This window comes from Drosophila virilis, chromosome 2 (genome assembly GCF_030788295.1).
Source record: "Drosophila virilis strain 15010-1051.87 chromosome 2, Dvir_AGI_RSII-ME, whole genome shotgun sequence".
In the NCBI taxonomy this organism is placed as follows: domain Eukaryota; kingdom Metazoa; phylum Arthropoda; class Insecta; order Diptera; family Drosophilidae; genus Drosophila; species Drosophila virilis.
This window is the reverse complement of record NC_091544.1, coordinates 25,941,561-25,960,337: the sequence shown is the minus strand read 5'-3', so window position 1 is coordinate 25,960,337 and position 18,777 is coordinate 25,941,561. Positions and strand designations below refer to the sequence as shown.

General features: G+C 43.9%; 2 protein-coding genes across 2 annotated transcripts; one reads left to right on the top strand and one right to left on the bottom strand.

Moving 5' to 3' along the window:
• The first annotated feature begins 202 nt into the window (after positions 1 to 202).
• On the top strand, positions 203 to 3,463 carry pins (G-protein-signaling modulator pins). Its single transcript, XM_002055961.4, has 3 exons — positions 203 to 1,102; positions 1,167 to 1,748; positions 1,812 to 3,463. The coding sequence occupies exons 1-3, from the start codon at positions 422 to 424 to the stop codon at positions 2,520 to 2,522; spliced, it is 1,974 nt and encodes a 657-aa protein (XP_002055997.1). The 5' UTR covers positions 203 to 421; the 3' UTR covers positions 2,523 to 3,463.
• A 943-nt stretch (positions 3,464 to 4,406) lies between these two features.
• On the bottom strand, positions 4,407 to 17,920 carry LOC6632307 (neurogenic locus notch homolog protein 1). Its single transcript, XM_002055960.4, has 6 exons — positions 17,335 to 17,920; positions 13,171 to 13,362; positions 8,628 to 9,721; positions 8,132 to 8,564; positions 5,987 to 7,651; positions 4,407 to 5,915 (listed from the first exon to the last, which is right to left on the bottom strand). The coding sequence occupies exons 2-6, from the start codon at positions 13,277 to 13,279 to the stop codon at positions 4,597 to 4,599; spliced, it is 4,620 nt and encodes a 1,539-aa protein (XP_002055996.1). The 5' UTR covers positions 13,280 to 13,362; positions 17,335 to 17,920; the 3' UTR covers positions 4,407 to 4,596.
• Between the last annotated feature and the right edge of the window lie 857 nt (positions 17,921 to 18,777).

Here is an 18,777-nt window from a genome sequence, read left to right as displayed (position 1 = left end):
CGACTTTCTTATCGATATGTGACAATGCAGCGTATTTGAAAATAACTAAATAATTAGCGTATATCTAAAATAAATGTTATCTAATGCCTATGGAAGTAATAAGAAATAATGCACTTTTTCTGTTTTCAAGCTTCAATTAAATTTCATTGATATGGCAACATAACAATTTGTAAGATAGATGGCAACACTCTAACTCGATTACAATTAATCGACTGGCAAAGTGAATCAGAATGAAATTAACGAAACCCAATTGATTTGCAAAACGGTAAAAAAAAGTGAATTGTTAAAGTAATTAAAAGCTAAGCAGCAAAGATACAGCCAAACACTCTCTGCGTGCGTCGCAGTCAAGTCTAGCGTGCGTTTTGGCCACCAGTAAACGGTTTTTACGCGAAGCTAAGCCAAGCTAAAGAAAAACAAAGCCATGTCCTCGCTCTCGGCCTCAGCTGAAAATGTGTCCACAATGGGCATTGGTGGTGGTCCCGATTCCAATTCGCATCACGGCTCCGATGGCAGTTCCAGCATGTGTCTGGAGCTGGCTTTGGAGGGCGAACGTCTGTGCAAGGCAGGTGATTGTCGGGCGGGCGTTGCCTTCTTCCAGGCAGCGATACAGGCAGGCACCGACGATCTGCGCACGCTATCTGCCATCTATTCGCAGCTGGGCAATGCATATTTCTATTTGGGTGACTATGCCAAGGCCATGCAGTATCACAAACACGATCTAACGCTGGCAAAATCCATGAACGACAAACTGGGTGAGGCCAAATCCTCTGGCAATCTGGGCAATACACTTAAAGTGATGGGTCGCTTCGACGAGGCGGCCATTTGCTGTGAGCGTCATCTGACGCTTGCTCGTCAGTTGGGCGATCGCCTATCCGAGGGTCGGGCACTCTACAATTTGGGCAATGTCTACCATGCCAAGGGCAAGCATCTGGGCCAGCGTAATCCGGGAAAGTTCGGTGACGATGTCAAGGAGGCTTTGGCCAAAGCCGTTGAATTCTATCAGGAGAATCTGCAGCTTATGCGCGATCTGGGCGATCGTGGTGCTCAGGGTCGCGCTTGCGGCAATCTGGGCAACACCTACTACTTGCTGGGCGACTTTCAGGTAAGTTGACTTGGGTTTCTGTCTATCTCCAGCTCTCATGCTATCATGTTCTCCATGCTTGCAGGCAGCCATTGAGCACCATCAGGAGCGCTTGCGTATTGCACGCGAGTTCGGGGATCGCGCTGCGGAACGTCGTGCTAACAGCAATTTGGGCAACTCGCACATATTTCTGGGTCAGTTTGAGGATGCGGCTGAGCATTATAAGCGCACGCTAGCGCTGGCCATGGAGCTGGGCGAGCGCGAGGTGGAGGCCCAATCATGCTATAGTTTGGGCAATACTTACACGCTGCTCCATGAGTTTACCACGGCCATTGAGTACCATCATCGACATTTGGCCATTGCACAGGAGCTGGGCGATCGGATTGGTGAGGCACGCGCCTGCTGGTCTCTGGGCAATGCCCACTCGGCCATGGGCAATAACGAAAAAGCGCTGCAGTTTGCCGAATCGCATCTGCAGCTGGCCAAGGAGCTGCGCGATCCGGTGGGTGAGAGCACGGCACGCGTTAACATTTCAGATTTACGCAAGCTGCTGGGCATGCCGGAGGCGGACCATACCCCCACACAGGATGAGGAGCGCTCAAGCGCTTCGGAGCACTCGGCCAGCGGGCATCAATCGGATGGCTCAGAGAGCTCTCAGGGACGCATGGTAAATGAACGTGCCTCATACTTCCATGACTCCTGCATCATTTGGTGCTTGTTTTTTTTTTAGGTGCGCGTGCGTCGCCAGAGCATGGAACAGTTGGACCTTATCAAGATTACGCCAGATGGCAAACGTTTGCAGGAGGAGAAGCACAAGGCGGCCAGTGCCGCACACACAAAAGCCAAAGAGGACGATTTCTTCGAGATGCTCTCACGTTCACAGTCCAAGCGCATGGACGATCAGCGCTGCTCCATTAAAATAAACAGCGCAGGCGCCGTCGCTGCTGCTGCCACGGGCGCCACTCGCAAGCCGCTGGTGCAGCAGAACTCGCTGTTTGTGGATCCCACCAATTTGCCGGGTCTGAAGTCGCCCTCGTCTGGCGTGCCGCCGGCCATAGGTCATGCACCGCTGTCACGCAGCGCCACAACCACACAACAGCCGGATGATGCATTTCTGGACATGTTGATGCGTTGCCAAGGCTCGCGTCTGGAAGAGCAACGCTCCGAGTTGCCGCGCGCACATGTCACCATGGATGCGGAGGCGCCACAGATGCAGCCGCCCGCAGCTGGAGCGGCTGCCGCAGGCGCACATGCTCAGTCCGGACCACGCGGCACCACGGTGCCGGATGAGGATTTCTTTTCGCTCATTATGAAGGTGCAGAGCGGTCGCATGGAGGATCAGCGCGCGTCCATACCCTTTGGTGGTTTTAGCAATGCGCAGCGAAATGCCCGCAACAACAACAACAATAACAATGCCGGAGGAGCTGGTGCTGCCAAGTAGATGCATCCAATTGGGCTGTCCATTTAGTCAGCTGCTGCTGCTGCTGCTCGCTCTCTTCATTTAATTTTTGTATCATTTGTCTGCGCACATTTGGGCCATTTGGTCGCTTGGCTAACACATTTGTTGTAAGATTTCTGCGTAACAATTTTATTTATAGCCACTAAACAAGTAACCAAAAATATTATTTTAACGCATCGCTCTTCCATTTGGATGCATTTGTAAAACACACAAAACACACACACACACAAAGTTGTACAGTGAAAGCTCTGCTAGCGAACAGCTGCCTTGGGGCATAGATTTTATTTGGTTAGTCAAACTTTTCCTTTTATTTATTTTTCTTGTGCAAAAACGTTTCTTGAAGCGGACAAGCAACTTTTCAACGATAAAAACTTCACCTAAATTTGTCTTAAAAATTGAAAAAGCCAGCTAGAAATCTGGCAACCAAAATTGAAGTCTTAAACATTTTGATTTAAAGTAATTTCTTTATCATAGGCGCATGCGTATAAAGTTTGTAAAATAATTTTCAATACTATTATGACTCTCTTTGAGCTCAAGTTTTTTCGCTAAAGCGAGCTTTGACTGTATTTCAGTTATATACTTATATCTAGCACGCACACATATGTATACAATTATGATATTTAGCCATTTTCTCAAAAGCATGCTTCTTAAACCAAAAGAAAAACAACACGAAATTTTAAAGATATTAATGTTTGAATTGCATGTAACTAGTTATTAAGTACAAAATAGTCCAAATAACAATAGATTAAACATACATTACATACATTCATTATTATTTTGCCAAAACTGTAGAGCTTAGCGCTAAACTTTTGCCAATTGTTACAAATCTTAACTATACGAACTTGAACAAACATTCACACGTACATATAAGCAATGGCATTTTCAAAGCGAAAAAATGAATGAAAAACCTTTTCCAATTGTAACTATGAGTATTGCATTTTTTTCTACTAAAGAACTTACATACATAATCTTATATATATAATATCATTTTTTGATTTCATTTAAATTGTTTCTTTTTGAGCGGTTCGTTCGGTGTCTGTTCTTTAAGATCCAGAGCCGTTTTAGCATATAGCAGACTCTACAAATATATTTATATATATATATATAAGAGTATATATATACATACAATACGAATACAGATATCTTTATAGTTTACACACACAGAACATTGATAAGTGTTTTATTGATTTATTGATAAAGTGAAGCCAAAATTTATGAATGTTATTAATGCATGCATATTTATAATGATTACAAATCAGATCGAAACACATCATAATGGTGTATGTATGTAAACGTATTATTAAATATTAAAATCAAATTGTTTGCTGACATGTGCGATCTTTATTTCCTTAGACAATTATAGATGAGGAATGTGTATGGTTTATCGAATAAAACTGAGCCCACTTTCTTGGGCGGAATATAAGTGGAACTGGCAGAAATCGATTGCTACGATCTGTAGGCGAACTTTGGGCCCAAGCAGCCGTATTCTTATATCTTTATGGTTAGGCAAAGGGATGCTTCCTGTCGACTTTATAAAGTATATAAATTCTTTATGAGCTTCATTAGACAATCTGGCGATATTTGTCTGTCTGTTCGAATCGATCACGGAAACTTCAAACTTCATCAAATTTGGTTTGGAGTCCTCTTGTAGTATACCTAAATCTGGAAAATTGCCATTTATAGATATTTCAAGAAGTTTTTACTTATTTTTGAAAATATATTCTCGGTATTTTAGAAACATTTGCATTGATCGGACAATATACACCGAAGTTATTCTGAACACAACATTTTGTGAGAGTAAAATAAACTTCTTTTCACAATTCACAATTCACTTCAATTTGCGTAAGAGAGGTGCAAATCAGTTAGTTCGTTTTTAAAGCTTTATTCATAAATTAGTCGTCTTATGCGTCTAGAAAGTACATACATACATATATGATAGGTGCCCCGCCATCTGTCAGCATTTTCTGGATGTGGGGCATGGACCACTCGAGGCGGCGCCAAGCGGCGTCTAGCCAAAAAATTTATTTACAAATTGATTTCACTAAACTAAACACAACTACGCCTTGGCGGCCTTAATACTCTCCGGCTGTGTGTCGTCCAGCACGAAAATTGGCAGCGAATAGTCCAGCGGCTTCTCACAGCTGCCAGCCACGCCCTTCGGATAATCGTAGGCATTTTTGTGTAGTGCGCCCGTCTTGTGCCAGCCCCGCTTGAGCATCACATAGACGACAAAGACGCTGACGAGGAACGCCGAGCAACTGGCCATCACAAACATGGCCAGTTGCACGGATTCATCGGGCGCGGTGGCTCGTGCCTGCGCCACGGACGGCACTGCTGTGCGATGGATGAAATGCGAGCGTGTCAAATCCGGACGGAAACGACCGCCAACCAGATGAAAGCCGCCGGCCTGAATGGCCATCTCGATGGCAAAGGCCATGTCCACCTTGGCCTCGTTGTGCAGCTCGAAACGCACAATGACCGAACCATCAAAGTTCTCCTGGACGCGCAAATTCTCGACAACGGAGCCGAGCAGCTGCTGCAGCTCGCGCCTTATAGAATCGTAGACATTGCGCACACTACCGTCGCCGCCGCCGCCGCTGGTGTTGGTCATGTGCAGCTCAATGGAGACCGCCTCGATGGGCACCGGATCGCAGCGTTTGTCGCCCTGGCCAAAGACATGTGATGCCTGCAGCTGATTGCCAGCGGCATCGACGCACCAGCAGCTGCGTCCATTGCATTGAAGTGGACGGAAGGCGCCCGCCTCGTCGCAGCTAACGTTGAAGGTAGCGGTGGCGGCCAGAGCGTGACAGCGTGTCGTATTCAGCTGCATGGGCGCCACCTCCACGGACAGCTGTGAGTCCAGCAGCGAATTGGCCAGCTCCATGACGCGCTCGCTGACGCTCTCAGCGGGCATCGCTGTGGTGGGCTGCGCAAGTTTGGCCTCCACTTCATCTAGATCCAGGCCCAAGCTATCCACATCGTTCAGCTGCGTTAGCTGCGCTATCAGCTGCTCCATCAATGGATCACCCAGCTCCAGATTCTTGCGGTTGCGCGCCTGTCGACTGTTGCAGGTGGGCTCAATGTCGCGCGTGAGTGTGCCCTTGAGTGGTGCTCCCTTGCGATCCGCACACCAGCAGACGCCATACGGGCTGGGCGGCGTCTGTTCCGAGCTGCTGCTGCTGCTGCTGCTGGCAAAGGCGCGACTCACAATTTCGGTGTGGCGTGCTGGCAGCGCCGGCTGCTTGCCCAGACACTGCACGGGCATCCAGTGACCGGTGATGGGATCACAGCGTGGCTGGAACCAGACGGAGGAGTGGCCGCTGCGCTGCGCAGCCAGGCTGTTCTTCAGCTTCAGACGTTCGCACTGGGTGAGCACTGTGTGGTAGGGCAAGGAAAAAGGGTGTATTAGCTTAGTCAGCAAACAAAGAAGTGCATGCTGTACTCACCTGGACACACGGAATTGCAGGCCAGCTCGTTGTGGAATAGATTCTTGGTCTGGCAGGCCGTTGATGTGACATCTATGGTCAGAGGCACGCATTTGTTGGCCTTGGGACTGAAGCGATAGCGTGTGGCATTGCGCACGCTTTGATTGCTGGCCAGGCACAGGGGATCCATGGACTCGAAGCAGACATCACGCGTCTTGGAGCAGCAGACGCCACGATTGCTGACCGGATTTAGCTGGCATGTGTGCGTGGTGGGGCAGGTTTCCTGCTCGCTGTGCGGGCCACAGCTGACATCCAGTTCGCCCTGCTGCAGGGGCTTGCCCTCGGCACAGACGGAGGCGCGTCGCGGCACACAGATGGGCATCTTGGGGCAGGGCGTGTCCACGCACTCCACGCTAATCAGCTGGCACTCCTCGTCGCTGGCACAGCTCACTTCGGCGCAATAGTTGCGGCACTCGCAGCTGGGACAACCATGGGCATCCACTTGGTAGCCGCTCTCGCAGCTATTGCTGCACTTCATCGGACTGCAGGCATAGCTGGAGTTGGCGCGGCAAATGGGCATCTCTGGCGTCTTGACTCTGGTGCCCGGCAGCTGTTCACCCTGTGCATTTACACACCAGCAATAGCCATCGGATGAGCACTGCACCTGCTCCCATTTGCCCGTTATCGCATCACATTGGGCCACTGTCATCTGGCGTGCGGGTATGCCCAGCTCGGAGCTCTGATGTAGCTGTATGGCCTGCAGATGCTGACAGGCGGTCTTCAGCTGTGGCTCCACGCACTGCGTACCGCAGCCATTCGAGCAGCAGCGACGTGTGCCCTCACAGTGGGCATCCGTGCGGCACTCGTAGGCGCAGATGTTCGCATCCAGATTATCCGTCGGTCCCGGTGGCACCAGATAGGGGCACTGGCCCGGCTTGCGTGGCAAGCACGCGGGCACTGGCGGACAGTACTCGCCCTCGCAACTAACATCCACAATGCGGCACTCTTTGCCCTCTCCGCAGCTGACGCCCTCGCAGGGATCACGGCACTGGCAGGCCGGACAGCGGGTCTCCGGATCCAGGGCAAAGCCATATTCGCAGCCCATGCGGCAGGTCAGATCCAGGCAGTCCAGCTCCACGCGCAGCTGCTGGCAGCTCTCGTCGCTGACATTGTAGCCACGCGATTTGGGTATTTCGGTGCCAAAGCTGTCCACGCACCAGCACTGCTCCACTTCCATTTCAACCAGTTCGTCCTCGGCACTGGGTCGCTTCGGCGCCGGCGCCACCTTCTTAATGTCCGTGCCAAACAGCTGTTGCTGCTGCCGCTCGGCGCCCATATCGATGACCTTGGCGCTCCGGCCCATTGCCTGCGCCGGCGCCACAGCGCCCGCGACTTGCACCTTCAGCGCGCTGTCGTTCACACGGTAGAGCTTTAGCCGTTCCGCGTTGCGCCGACTGCGTTTCGCACCAGCAGCAGCTGCTCCGGCCAGCAGCATGCGCATGCGCCTTATGGTGTTCTCCTCCAGAATTTGGCGCTGTTCGGCCCGAGTTACGCGTATCTTGCGCAGCTCACACTGCCGGCCCGCATAGTCACCCTCGTCTGTGCAGCGTGGCGCCGGCATGGCAAGCTGCATGCCCGCCTCGGTGCCCTCCATGCGCTCCGAGAAATCGCGCAGATATTCGCACACTGCAAGAGGCATAAAAGAAATTTAGAAAAAAAAACATAGCAAAGTGATTGACTCGCAGAATGCTGACCGACTGATTGATTGCTGATAAATCGACAGATGGCCAGCCAAATTGTCTGGATGGTGGACTCTTTGACTAATTGATAGATTGACGGATTGATTGACTGATAAAGTAACTGACTTATTGACTGTCTCTCTCCCTCTCTCTTGCCTGATTCATCGGTTGACCTACTGATAAGATAACTGACTGACCGATTGATTCTCTGGTTGACAGACTAAGACTGACTAATTGATTGAATGACTGAGCGACTGACCCATTCTTTGGCTGGCTGACTCTCTAACTCATTGCTTGTCTGATTTATGGAATGCTTGACAGACTTATTGATTGACAGACTGCTTGATTGAGAGGCTGATTGCTTGACTGTTAGCTCAACTGGTCGATTGGTCACAATTAAAAACTATTTATTCCAATGGAGACTTACTGGTTTGCTGCCTCGTCGTTTGCTCATCTTCGGCAGCTGTGGTCTGTTCTGGCAGTGGGCAGCAGACGCTCTCCGCCTCGCGGTGCAGCTTGGTGCACTTGTACTGCTCGGGGCACATGATGCGGTTGCTCATGGAGCGCCCTTGCTTGGACTCTGTCTCAGGCTCAAAGAAGGCTGTGGGCTGAAAGCTACGCGCCTGTCGCTCCTCAAAGCAATACATAACCTCGCCGCTGACCGTGTCCGAAAGCGGTGTGCCTATATCACAGGGATTGGAGTAGGCTAGATCCGGCTTGCAAACGGGCCAAGATGCGCACAGAGTGGAGCCTGATTCGCACAATGGATCCGTGGCCACCTCACAGTGTGAGCCCAGGGCACACTTGAAGCCCTCACAGGGCTCAGAGCACTCGCAGGTGGGACAGCCATTGTGGTCATTCTATAAAATGTAGATAACTATCATAATCTGGTCTGCCCTGGTAGTTGCTTCATTCAATCTTACCTTGAATCCATATTCGCAGACGGCGGCGCAGATGTTTGTGTCGCATTGCTCCATCTGGAAGCTGCGCGCATAGGAGCGACTGATCATGTTCTCCCAACCCTCACAGTTGACGCTATTGGCCGCACCCATGGACTCCTTGATCTTGTGCCCGGTGCGTGGATCCACGCACCAGCAGACGAGTCCGTTGCGGCTACACTGCCTGGGCGAGTATTGGCCGCCGGGCCCGTTGCATTCGGGCACATAGCCGCGTCCCTCGCGCTCGTTGAGGGCCAGCACATCGGCCAGGGCCTTGGCCTGATGGCAGCCGGTCATATTGTGCGGCTGCTGACAATTGAACTGGCAGCCCTTGGTGAAGCAGCACTTCTCTTGGTTGCGGCACTCCAGATCGTGGCTGCAGGGTGCGCCGCACATGTAACCGGTGCGTTCCGTATAGACCGACTGCTCGGGCGCCGGACATACGCCCGGCTTTTGAAAGGTCAAGGCGCTGGGACAGCAAACACCATAGTCGTTGCCCGACTCCACCATACACTGGTAGAGCGGCGGACACTGTGGCTTGCCGGCATCCAGGCCGCACAAAAATGGCCGCACGCTATCCTCAATGGCCAGCGGCAGTCCGGCGGGACAGTAGTTGGCCAGCGAGCGCGCCTTCTTGCATGTGGGCAGCGGCGGGCAGGGCTCCGTAATGCACTGCACCTCCTGTAGCTGGCATGTCTGTCCATGAGGGCACTCCAGGCCATCGCACGGATCGCGGCAGCGACACACCGAGCAGCCCGTTTGGGCATCGCGCGCAAAGCCCGACGGGCAGAACATGCGACAGGCGGAGGCGGCACAATGTGCCGGCTCCCGGCATTGCACGCCCGCACGTGTTGTATTCCGGCTGCCCGGCAGTTCCACGCCGTACTCATCGATGCACCAGCAATCCTTGCCAGCCCGTTCATTGGCGCACTGTATGCTCTCGAATTCACCGCTCTTCCGGCAGCGTGGTATGCGCACAGCTGCGACTCCTCCGGATCCGGCTCCGGCTCCAATGGGCTGCAGCGCCTTGGCTCGTCGCGTTTCCGCGCGTCGCAAATGCTGACAGGCAGTTAAATTGGCTGCAAGTGTAGAGGAACAGAGGTCGGGACGGTGTGAGTCAGTGGAGGCGTTTGGCACACTTTCGTGTTATTCAACTGCAGCAACAAAAAAAAAACCCAACAGCGACGTCAGTTTCACTTTTTGCAAACGTGACGCGTTCATATTGACTGAAATAACAACAGCCATAAGTGAGAGTGCACTAGTCGTATGTGACCGACTAGCAGATACCCTATACATATAAACACATTTTACATCATCATCTAATAACAACAACAAAAAAAAAAAAAAACAATATTACGCTAGCTTTACGGCAATGTGTATGCTAAAATGGTTTCCCTATCTGGGGTTTCCCTAGGGGGAAGTTGGGAGATTATTAATATTTTTTATTATAAACATGGTATACGGATTTAATTACTTTTAGTCCTTTAGACTATAAGTACAATGTTTTCGTTCCAATTAGCAATAAGGAACATACATACATCCAGCTTATAAGGGCACAGGGTATTTCAACAAACGCGAGCAACAGCAACAAATTGAAATTAAAAATTGTTTATATAAATGCCAACGGCATTTGGCTACTTAAATTGTGGCTTGTTGTTGCTGTCGTTGTTTAAATTGTTGTCAGTTGTCTCAGGGCCAACATTGAGCGTTTTGTATGCGCATGGCGAGCGCGCGTGTGTGCGTCTCTTGGCCAAAGCGGCGTATGCGCAATTTACCAAAATGGCCTAAACCATTAACGCCAGCCAGCGGATGCTTCGCTTTGAGCATTCTACATAAGGCACAGTCATTGTCTAATGCCCGCGCGATGCTTATGTAATTGTGGCACATCACACAGCTCTTAACTCTTAACTAATCAACTCTTCCCTCCTTCGCCGCTGTTTCCTGCACGCAACGTTGCCTTTTGGGATTTCGTAAAAGTCGACGACGCGCTTACTGAGTTTCGGTCATTGCATTTGGACAGCCCCACATAATGCATTCACCATGCATTCGCCATGCATTCGGCAATGCAATCGCAATTGAACTAATAGTTGGCTTAAGCTGTGACCAATCGCTGGCCCTTGAGGGCCAGACCATCTGCCGGAGCCAGCCAAATATAACTGCCTGTCCAATCAGCGTGGTGAAAGTTCCGATACAAAAACAGGGGCATAAAGGGCAGCTTATTCAATCAAATTTCGTTCTATGGCATATAGAGAGGCTCCATGAGTGAAACATAAGCATGCTGTTCCATATGTAGATATCAACAGCAACTGACACAATAAAGGATGCCTTTCGTCAGCTTTAGATCAAGCTCTGCGCCAAAGAGCATAATGAGTTACCTTAATACTAAGCCTATACTTTCTGCTATGCTTATAGTCCAGGCATCATAATAAGCCAAGGGAGCTATAGACCAATTAATGTCACTCAATCTACAATCTGTATAACCCAGCCTACAGGCTTGTTCCAGGCTGTAGCACAAAGCACAATATAATACCCTATCATGATATAAATGGGTATATTAATAATGTATTCAATTATGTAAGCAATTCATGACATAATTCTGTGAAGAAATAGCCTATTTAAGAAGATAATATGAATATAATTTTTTATTAACTTGCCCGTCAAATGCTTATTTAAAAGGAAGTAAATGCGAAGTGAAGTCATTTAAAATTCCATTCGCAATTGTGGCAAATTTATGATAAAAAGTTACCAAGACCCTTTCCTCTATTATTCAATTATTTTTAGATTTATTTTCAAAGATCTTGGTAAAATTCATTTGAGACGTGTTTCACACTTTGCAAGAAATCGAAATTGATAGAATATGAAGGATAAAAGGCTTAATTTTCGTCCGATTGGTCCGAGCAAAGCGAATGAATATCGTAGACACTATGTATCTAGCTAATGATTGATAAAGCTACCCATATATATCCTGTATTATTTGTTTATAGCATTTTTGGGCTTCTTCCTATAAAGCGGATTCTCTGACTATCAGCTCTCTAGCTATCATGTAAGCGCATTGTTTAATTGTCATACAAACATCCGGCTGGCATTTTCACTGCTATGTTAATTGCTGAATTTTTACCACGTGTTTGTGTTTTTGCTTGTTTTTTTTTATTTTTTTGTTTTTAGCTCTTTTCACCCGAAATTAAATGAAAGTTTCTGTATTTCCTTTCTTATTTATTTATTTAATTTATTTTTTTTTTTTTTTGGCAGCGTTGATCGAGCTGGTCAACGATTTGATTAGGTATTTTGATCGAATGTCTCGCTTCGGAATTTGGTTTTCGCTTCATGAATGAAAACAAAAAGCAATTAAATGAAAATAATAATGGCAACAGCAACAATTTATTCTACTTTGCTGTAGAGCGAAATCAAGTTTGTCGCTTAAGTCTTTCGTTCGAAGCGTAACGAAAACGAAAACAAAAGCCGCATAGACAACAACAGATCCCCCCTCGGGGCTCCGTACGGTGTACTATGGGCAGCACAGGCATTGTAGCCCACATGACCGACTGACACACTGTGCGGCACAGTCATAGTTTCTGCTCTCCGTGTGTGCGTGTGTGTGTGTGTGTGTAACGGCTTTTCGGGCTATTTCAAGTTCGTGCTGTGAGTCTTTTGGCCCGGCTAAGCGCTTTTTAATGATGCCGTGCTATATATTTAGCGCCTGGGTTCTACACGAACTAACCAACACGCTAATTGCCGCATGCATTTTGCAATTGCAATTGGCTTTTAACGAGCGAGCGGCAACTAACTTGCTCCACATATAACGCCGGAGTTCATTGACTGGCCCAAAAGAAGCCAAAAACAAAAACAAAAAAAAATGACATGAAACAAGAATGAACATTGGCCTCTGGGTGGCCGCAGCTTAAATACCCTAGCAGACATATTTCTATATTCAGCCGCCCAACAATGTCCAGACGTTGGTTGCTTCCATTGGGAACTATTTGCTGTGGTACAACTCTGTGGAAATTGGCGTCAAAATAGCTTTTAAATTATTTACATATATATTTGATATATATTTTTTATGGGATCAAAAATGATCCCATCTATCGACGCTAAGTTTTCGAAAATCGCTATAAAATAAAATATTTTTAATTAATATTGCGTTTAGAAAAAACTTACAGTTTTAATTTATAGAAAATACATCCCATATTTCAAAATATTTCATTTTAATGCGATTTTTTAAGTTGAACAATATTGGAAAACAATTCAACTTAAATATTTTCTAAAAAGATTTTCTAAAGTTCTATAAAAAAGTTTAATTTTTTCGCGAATTTAGAAGTGGAAAATTTGTCACAAAATAAAAAATAATCAAAGTCTATTGTTCTTTACAAAAACTTAAACTAAAATTGAAATTTTACACATTTTGTGACAAAATTATGATACCCTGTAGAAATAAAAGAAAATACGATAACAGCAAGAAGTCATTGACTCTGCAGCTGATGCGTGTGGCAGGCCCTTATCCTGGCCACGCCCATATTGGCGTTCTACTTACCATTTGAGCGCTTGGCGTCCGCAGCTTGCAGCACGAGCAGCAACAGCAGCAGCGGCAGCAGGCAGCCCGAGAAGAGCTTCAGCCAGCGTTGTTCACAATGCGGTGGCATGTTGAGGCGCAGGCATTCAAAAAAGTTGCCAAAAAGCCAAAAACAAAAAAACAAAAAGCAGATTTCCTGTTTTGTGGCAGCAGCTGCAAAAGAGAGTTCACAATGAGTACGGGTGTGTATGGGTGTGTGTGTGTGTGTGTGTGTGTGTGTGTGTGCGTTATGTTGTGTGGCCAGCGCGAGGCTTTGTCACGTTTGACGTCACACGCTGGCGCTGCGCTTATGAGACCGAAACCGGGCATGAGAAATGTGAAATTCAAATGAATATTAAAAAAACAAATATGCATACAAATACTTTCACTAGTCAGTGCTTATTTTTTGTTCATATATAAATACATAACTTTTTTATTTTGTTTGCGGTTAAAGAATTCAAGTAAATATACGTATAACATACATTTGAGCTGCATAATTTAGAGGCTCGCCGCTTGCGCAATAGGCTAGGCGGAAGCATGCAGCGAGAGGTTACGAGTGCAGTTCGGGTCACGGGCTGCAGCCATTGTCTGTACATTTTCGACTCTTCTCATAGCATTTGGCAGCTGTTGCTGTTGTTGTTGTAGTTGTTGTTGGTGTTGTTATTGCTACCATCGAAGGCGTGTGATTAATCTGACGTTGCCGCGCTTTCACTTTGCCAGCCAGCAGCGACAGCGGCTACAATTGCCGCCAGCGTACACCATTTTTTTGCCAGCACTGTGGAAATTCACTTTTTTTTTTCTTCTTTACTTGTTTTTCGTACGTTTTCCGGTCCATTGAAAACGACGTCGTCGCCCAGCTTTAATCGCACCAGGTTGAATTTTCACCAATTATAAGCAGCTGGCCAACAGCTGATCGGCTAATAAAAATCCAAGAGAAGGCAAATATCAAATAAAGTTCGTTGCCTAAGTCTTTTGTTTGGCTTTGGGTTTTTCTTACTCGGGTGAAAAGTGTTTGGTACATTAAAATGCCGCAAATACGCCGCAACGGCAACAACAACAACATAAGCAACAATAACAGTGACAACAACTATTTTGCTAAGCGGCGCAACCAACAACAAAATTCAATACGGAACCAGCGAGAAAAAAAAACGACACACCAAACTTTTCGCTGGCACTTTACTTATTTTTATGCCCTTGCAGAGAGTACACAAATTTGGTCATTATTTATGTGACGCATATCAGGAGATATCACATAAAGTTCATATATGCTTGTTCAGTATAAGCAGCTGAGTCTGCAAAGTTTGTGAAAACCTGTATTCAGTTTTTAAATCTAATAAAAGTTGGCTGGCAGTCGTCCTACCATAGCTGGCAGTATATACATAAAGGCATCCATCGGAATGGATTACTATATTGTTAAACACACTCTGGAGTTATCCATTGAAAATATGCAAATTTGCATAACTATTCCATAAGATATGCCTAAGACGAGCGCATCGGATCACTATATCATTAAACTGCCTTGGGAAATATCGGTTAAACAAAGTCTTCGAATGGTTAACTTTTGTTTTTAATATATTTTGAGCAAATCTGTAAAACACACGGATTCATATGCTCTTAATATACGCAAAATTCTATTAATATTAGAAAATGATATCCTACCGTTTGCCGAGGAAGAATTGCAATTAAATGCCAAGATATCCCAACAAAATGCAGCAATGCAGATTTATAATACGCTACTAATATACAAACAAAATTAACTTTTGTTTTTTTAAGATATCTAAGGCAAATTCATCAATCCCAAAAGAGTCAAAATCCCATCCATATGAGGCAACTATATTATATAGTTCGCATAAGAGCATCACAAAATAAATAGCTTCCGCTTCTAACAAATTCAGCAAAAATTAAATAAATAATTATACTTCAAAAAATTCAACAATATCCCATTCAAATATCATCTTTTTATAGCTTCCAAAACTGAGCAAAGACTCGTCCATAGAAAACGGAATCATGTTTGAATCATGTTTTTGGATAAGAAAAATACATACAGTTGTCATTTATCTCTGCAAGGGTATCTAACAAGGGTATTCAACAACAGAACAACTGTTTTTTCATGTTAGTTTGTGTTTTTTAGGCATTGCAAGGTTTGCCCAAACCAGGCCACAGTTGGCACTAGTTCACCTGCAATATTTTCGCTGGCTTTTGCAGCAAAGCAAATTTCACGCCGTTTGCGGGAAAGCAGTGGCAAACTCTTGGCATGAACTTGAGGCGGCCAAAAAGATTTCACCCTAGCCAAAAAAGCAAGTTAGACAAAAAAAAAAAAAAACCTGGCTATTAGCTTTGTTGTTTGTCATTGAAATATTGTTTGTTGGCAAGTGCGGCTGCTAATGCGGCGCGCACTGTTAGCGTTTTGACCCTGTCACATTAGCTGCCTTGATATGCTTGGCCTGGCCCAAAGCGTGTGACAGTTAGTAGAGTGTAAAGTTTAACGATTGGTGAAATGAGGTCAGGCACATGTCAGGCGGGCGTGTGGGCTGTCCAGACAGAATCTCCGAACATTGACAGCAATGCCATTGAGCTGTCCATAAGCCCAAGTCTCAGAGCCCAGACTTAAGACAAGACTTTGAGCATTTAAAAGCTGTGCCAGTTTTGAGCACACTACAAAGCTGACTCATGTCTTGATTTTTCGGCGCTTTTCGTTAGTTTTTTTTCCATATATATTTTTTGCACAGTTTTCTGCTACAGTTATTATTGCGTGTGCACTCACTTGCGAAATGTTCCAAGTTCCAAGTCTTCCACGGCCTAACGGCGCTTTGCTGGGCCTTTGCGCAGTTAAAGTCGGGTTTTGCTTTTAGTTTATTTCTATTTTAGTTTTTTATTTTTGGGGCACAGTTGAAATTGCCCGTATCGCTCTCTTGACTCTCAATTGGCTGCCCATTTACAATGTTTGTTTTTTTATTATTGGGTAATAAGCCTATTTGTGTTTATTTTCTTCAATTATGATGTCACCCGACAAGTTTCTGTTGTGCATTGATTAAGTTGGAAAAAATATACACTTTTTGTAAAATCAAAACACTGCAAAAAATACTTTCTCCAAGCTTGAATAAAATTATAAAAAAAAAAATTGAATTAACAATTCTACAAATTGCAAAATAAATATCATAAAAAAATTCTTGATTTAGAAAAAAGATAATGAATGCAAATAAGATCAGATTCGTAGAAAATATTTTCTCATATCTTAAATATTTATCAATTAATTAAATTAAATAAAATAAACAATTATTAAATAACAATAATATAAATAAACAATTCTGTCATTTTTCTGCCATATACAAATTTTTCACAAATACTTTCTCAAATGTAAAAACATTTTGAAATAATGAAATTAAGTCAACTTCAAAATTTTATTTTGAAAAATGTACTTTTTATAAATTTGTTGAAAGCATTTTCTTTAATTTGGAACAATTTTCAATAATTGGAAACTTTGTAAGCATAAATTTGATATTTAAAAAGGTTTGAAAATTGTTGACAACTTTGCATGCATACAAAAAAAAGAGAAATTTTAAACTCTTCCAATTTTTGTAATTTTTTGGAAATTAAATATGAGTAAGAGCTAGGTTAAGAATTTTTTTCAATCGCAGTTAACTTCTTTGTGATAATTCATTACAAAAATGAATAGACTTTATAATATAAAAGAAAAAAATATGTTAAAATTATTATCAATTTGTAAATATCATAATTATTTTCTCTATTATTTGCACGCTAAACTACAAATGTTGAATCTGTCTGAAAAATTAAAATAAGAAAGTTTTAAGATACCAAAATGAATCGTTCACACATTTTGACAACGTTTAAACTACTCTCGCAAAATATTTAGCTAAGTATAATTCAAATGCGTGTTTGTTTTGTTTGGCTAATATTAGTAATACACACAACGTGTTTCGATTGAGACTAGCAAAATGCCAAGAGGTTACCTTGAGCACGAAACTAAGCTAAGAGATCATTTTGGATTGAACTGTGGCTTCAAGATGGGCGACAGCATTTGACATGTTTACGAGTGTCACATAAAAAATGAATCCCAGTTTCGATTTCAGTTTTAAGCGCATTAAGAGGGGGCAGGTGGTAGGGGGGGGGCATTGCTCAACAAACCTGTTCAACTTGGGGTCCAATCAGAGTGCAGCTAATCCAATAAAAAGTGAAATTATGTCCAAGTAAATATAGTATATCTATATGTATATATGTATCTTGTCTCGATTTAGTGCTTTAATCCAAGTGCACTTGGCTTTGGTATGCGCTTTGCTTTTTTTTTTAACTTTTTTTAAAAGGCGCTGGGCTTTAATTTGCGATTTTCACAATTTCACTCACACACACAGATGCACGCGTCGTGCTGTTGGCTAAATTTGATTTTCACTTTGAATTTCTATGGCGCAAAAATAACTCTCTCGTAACGTACTTTTTATATAGCGACTGGCGATTTAAATTCGCGTGCGACTTCAACGGCGAACGCAGCTCATTTGAGCCGTTGAAGGCGCAGCACCACGGCTCTTAGTGGCCGCTCGACACGGTGGTGCTCTGCTCGTGGCTCTGCCGGTGGCTCAGGTTCGATCCAACATGTTGTATACGAATTTCGAGAAAAACTCACAGCTGACGCATTTGAATTTGTTTTTTTTTCTGAAGTTTTACTTTGGACAGCTTTTCGTTTTGGGAATTTTTAAAATCAAACACAGCGTTGAGCGCGTGTCGTATTTTATTTAAAGACACGAACACGCACGACCCAACACGAACTCCATTTGCAAGCGTCACGAACACTTAACATATTAGATTAGAAATTTAGATTACAAATTTAATTGGAACAATATTAATTAGTTTTCATGTAAGGATATTGTTATTTAGTTTTTATAGTAGAGAGCGTAGGCCTATTTTTAATTTTCTGAAAAATACAAAAAAATTTAATTAGAAAGAAAAAGTCGTCCCCTTTCTGTACATTACAATTGTAATAAGTTGGACGTGGGGTAAATATTTGTATTAAAATAAGCGAAAGCTTACTTAGATATTTTAAAAATGTAAAATTTTAAAAAGGTAAATATAAGGAAATGTATAAGTATTACAAGATGAGTAATGTATTCTTTCGGATCGCAGAAAACTGCTATATAATAAATACATTCTATATTCTAATCTAAGGTCATTGACCTATAGACAAGAATCCCGACTCGAACTCCAGGGTTAAATTGTTTATAAATATTGCCAATACATTAAATAATAATAATAGAAATATTATAATAAAATATATATAAAAATATTTTTAAATATATTTATAATAATGAGAACATAATTATAATAATAATAATAATACTAATGATAATAATTATACTAATGATAATTGTAATAATAATAATAATAATAATAATAATAATAATTATAATAATAATAATAATAATAATAATAATAATAATTATAATAATAATAATAATAATAATAATAATAATAATAATAATAATAATAATAATAATAATAATAATAATAATAACAAGTTGGGTTCAGACTCCGTTTACAGCTCAAATATTTTCATGCTTATGTCGTCCCGTCCGCAGC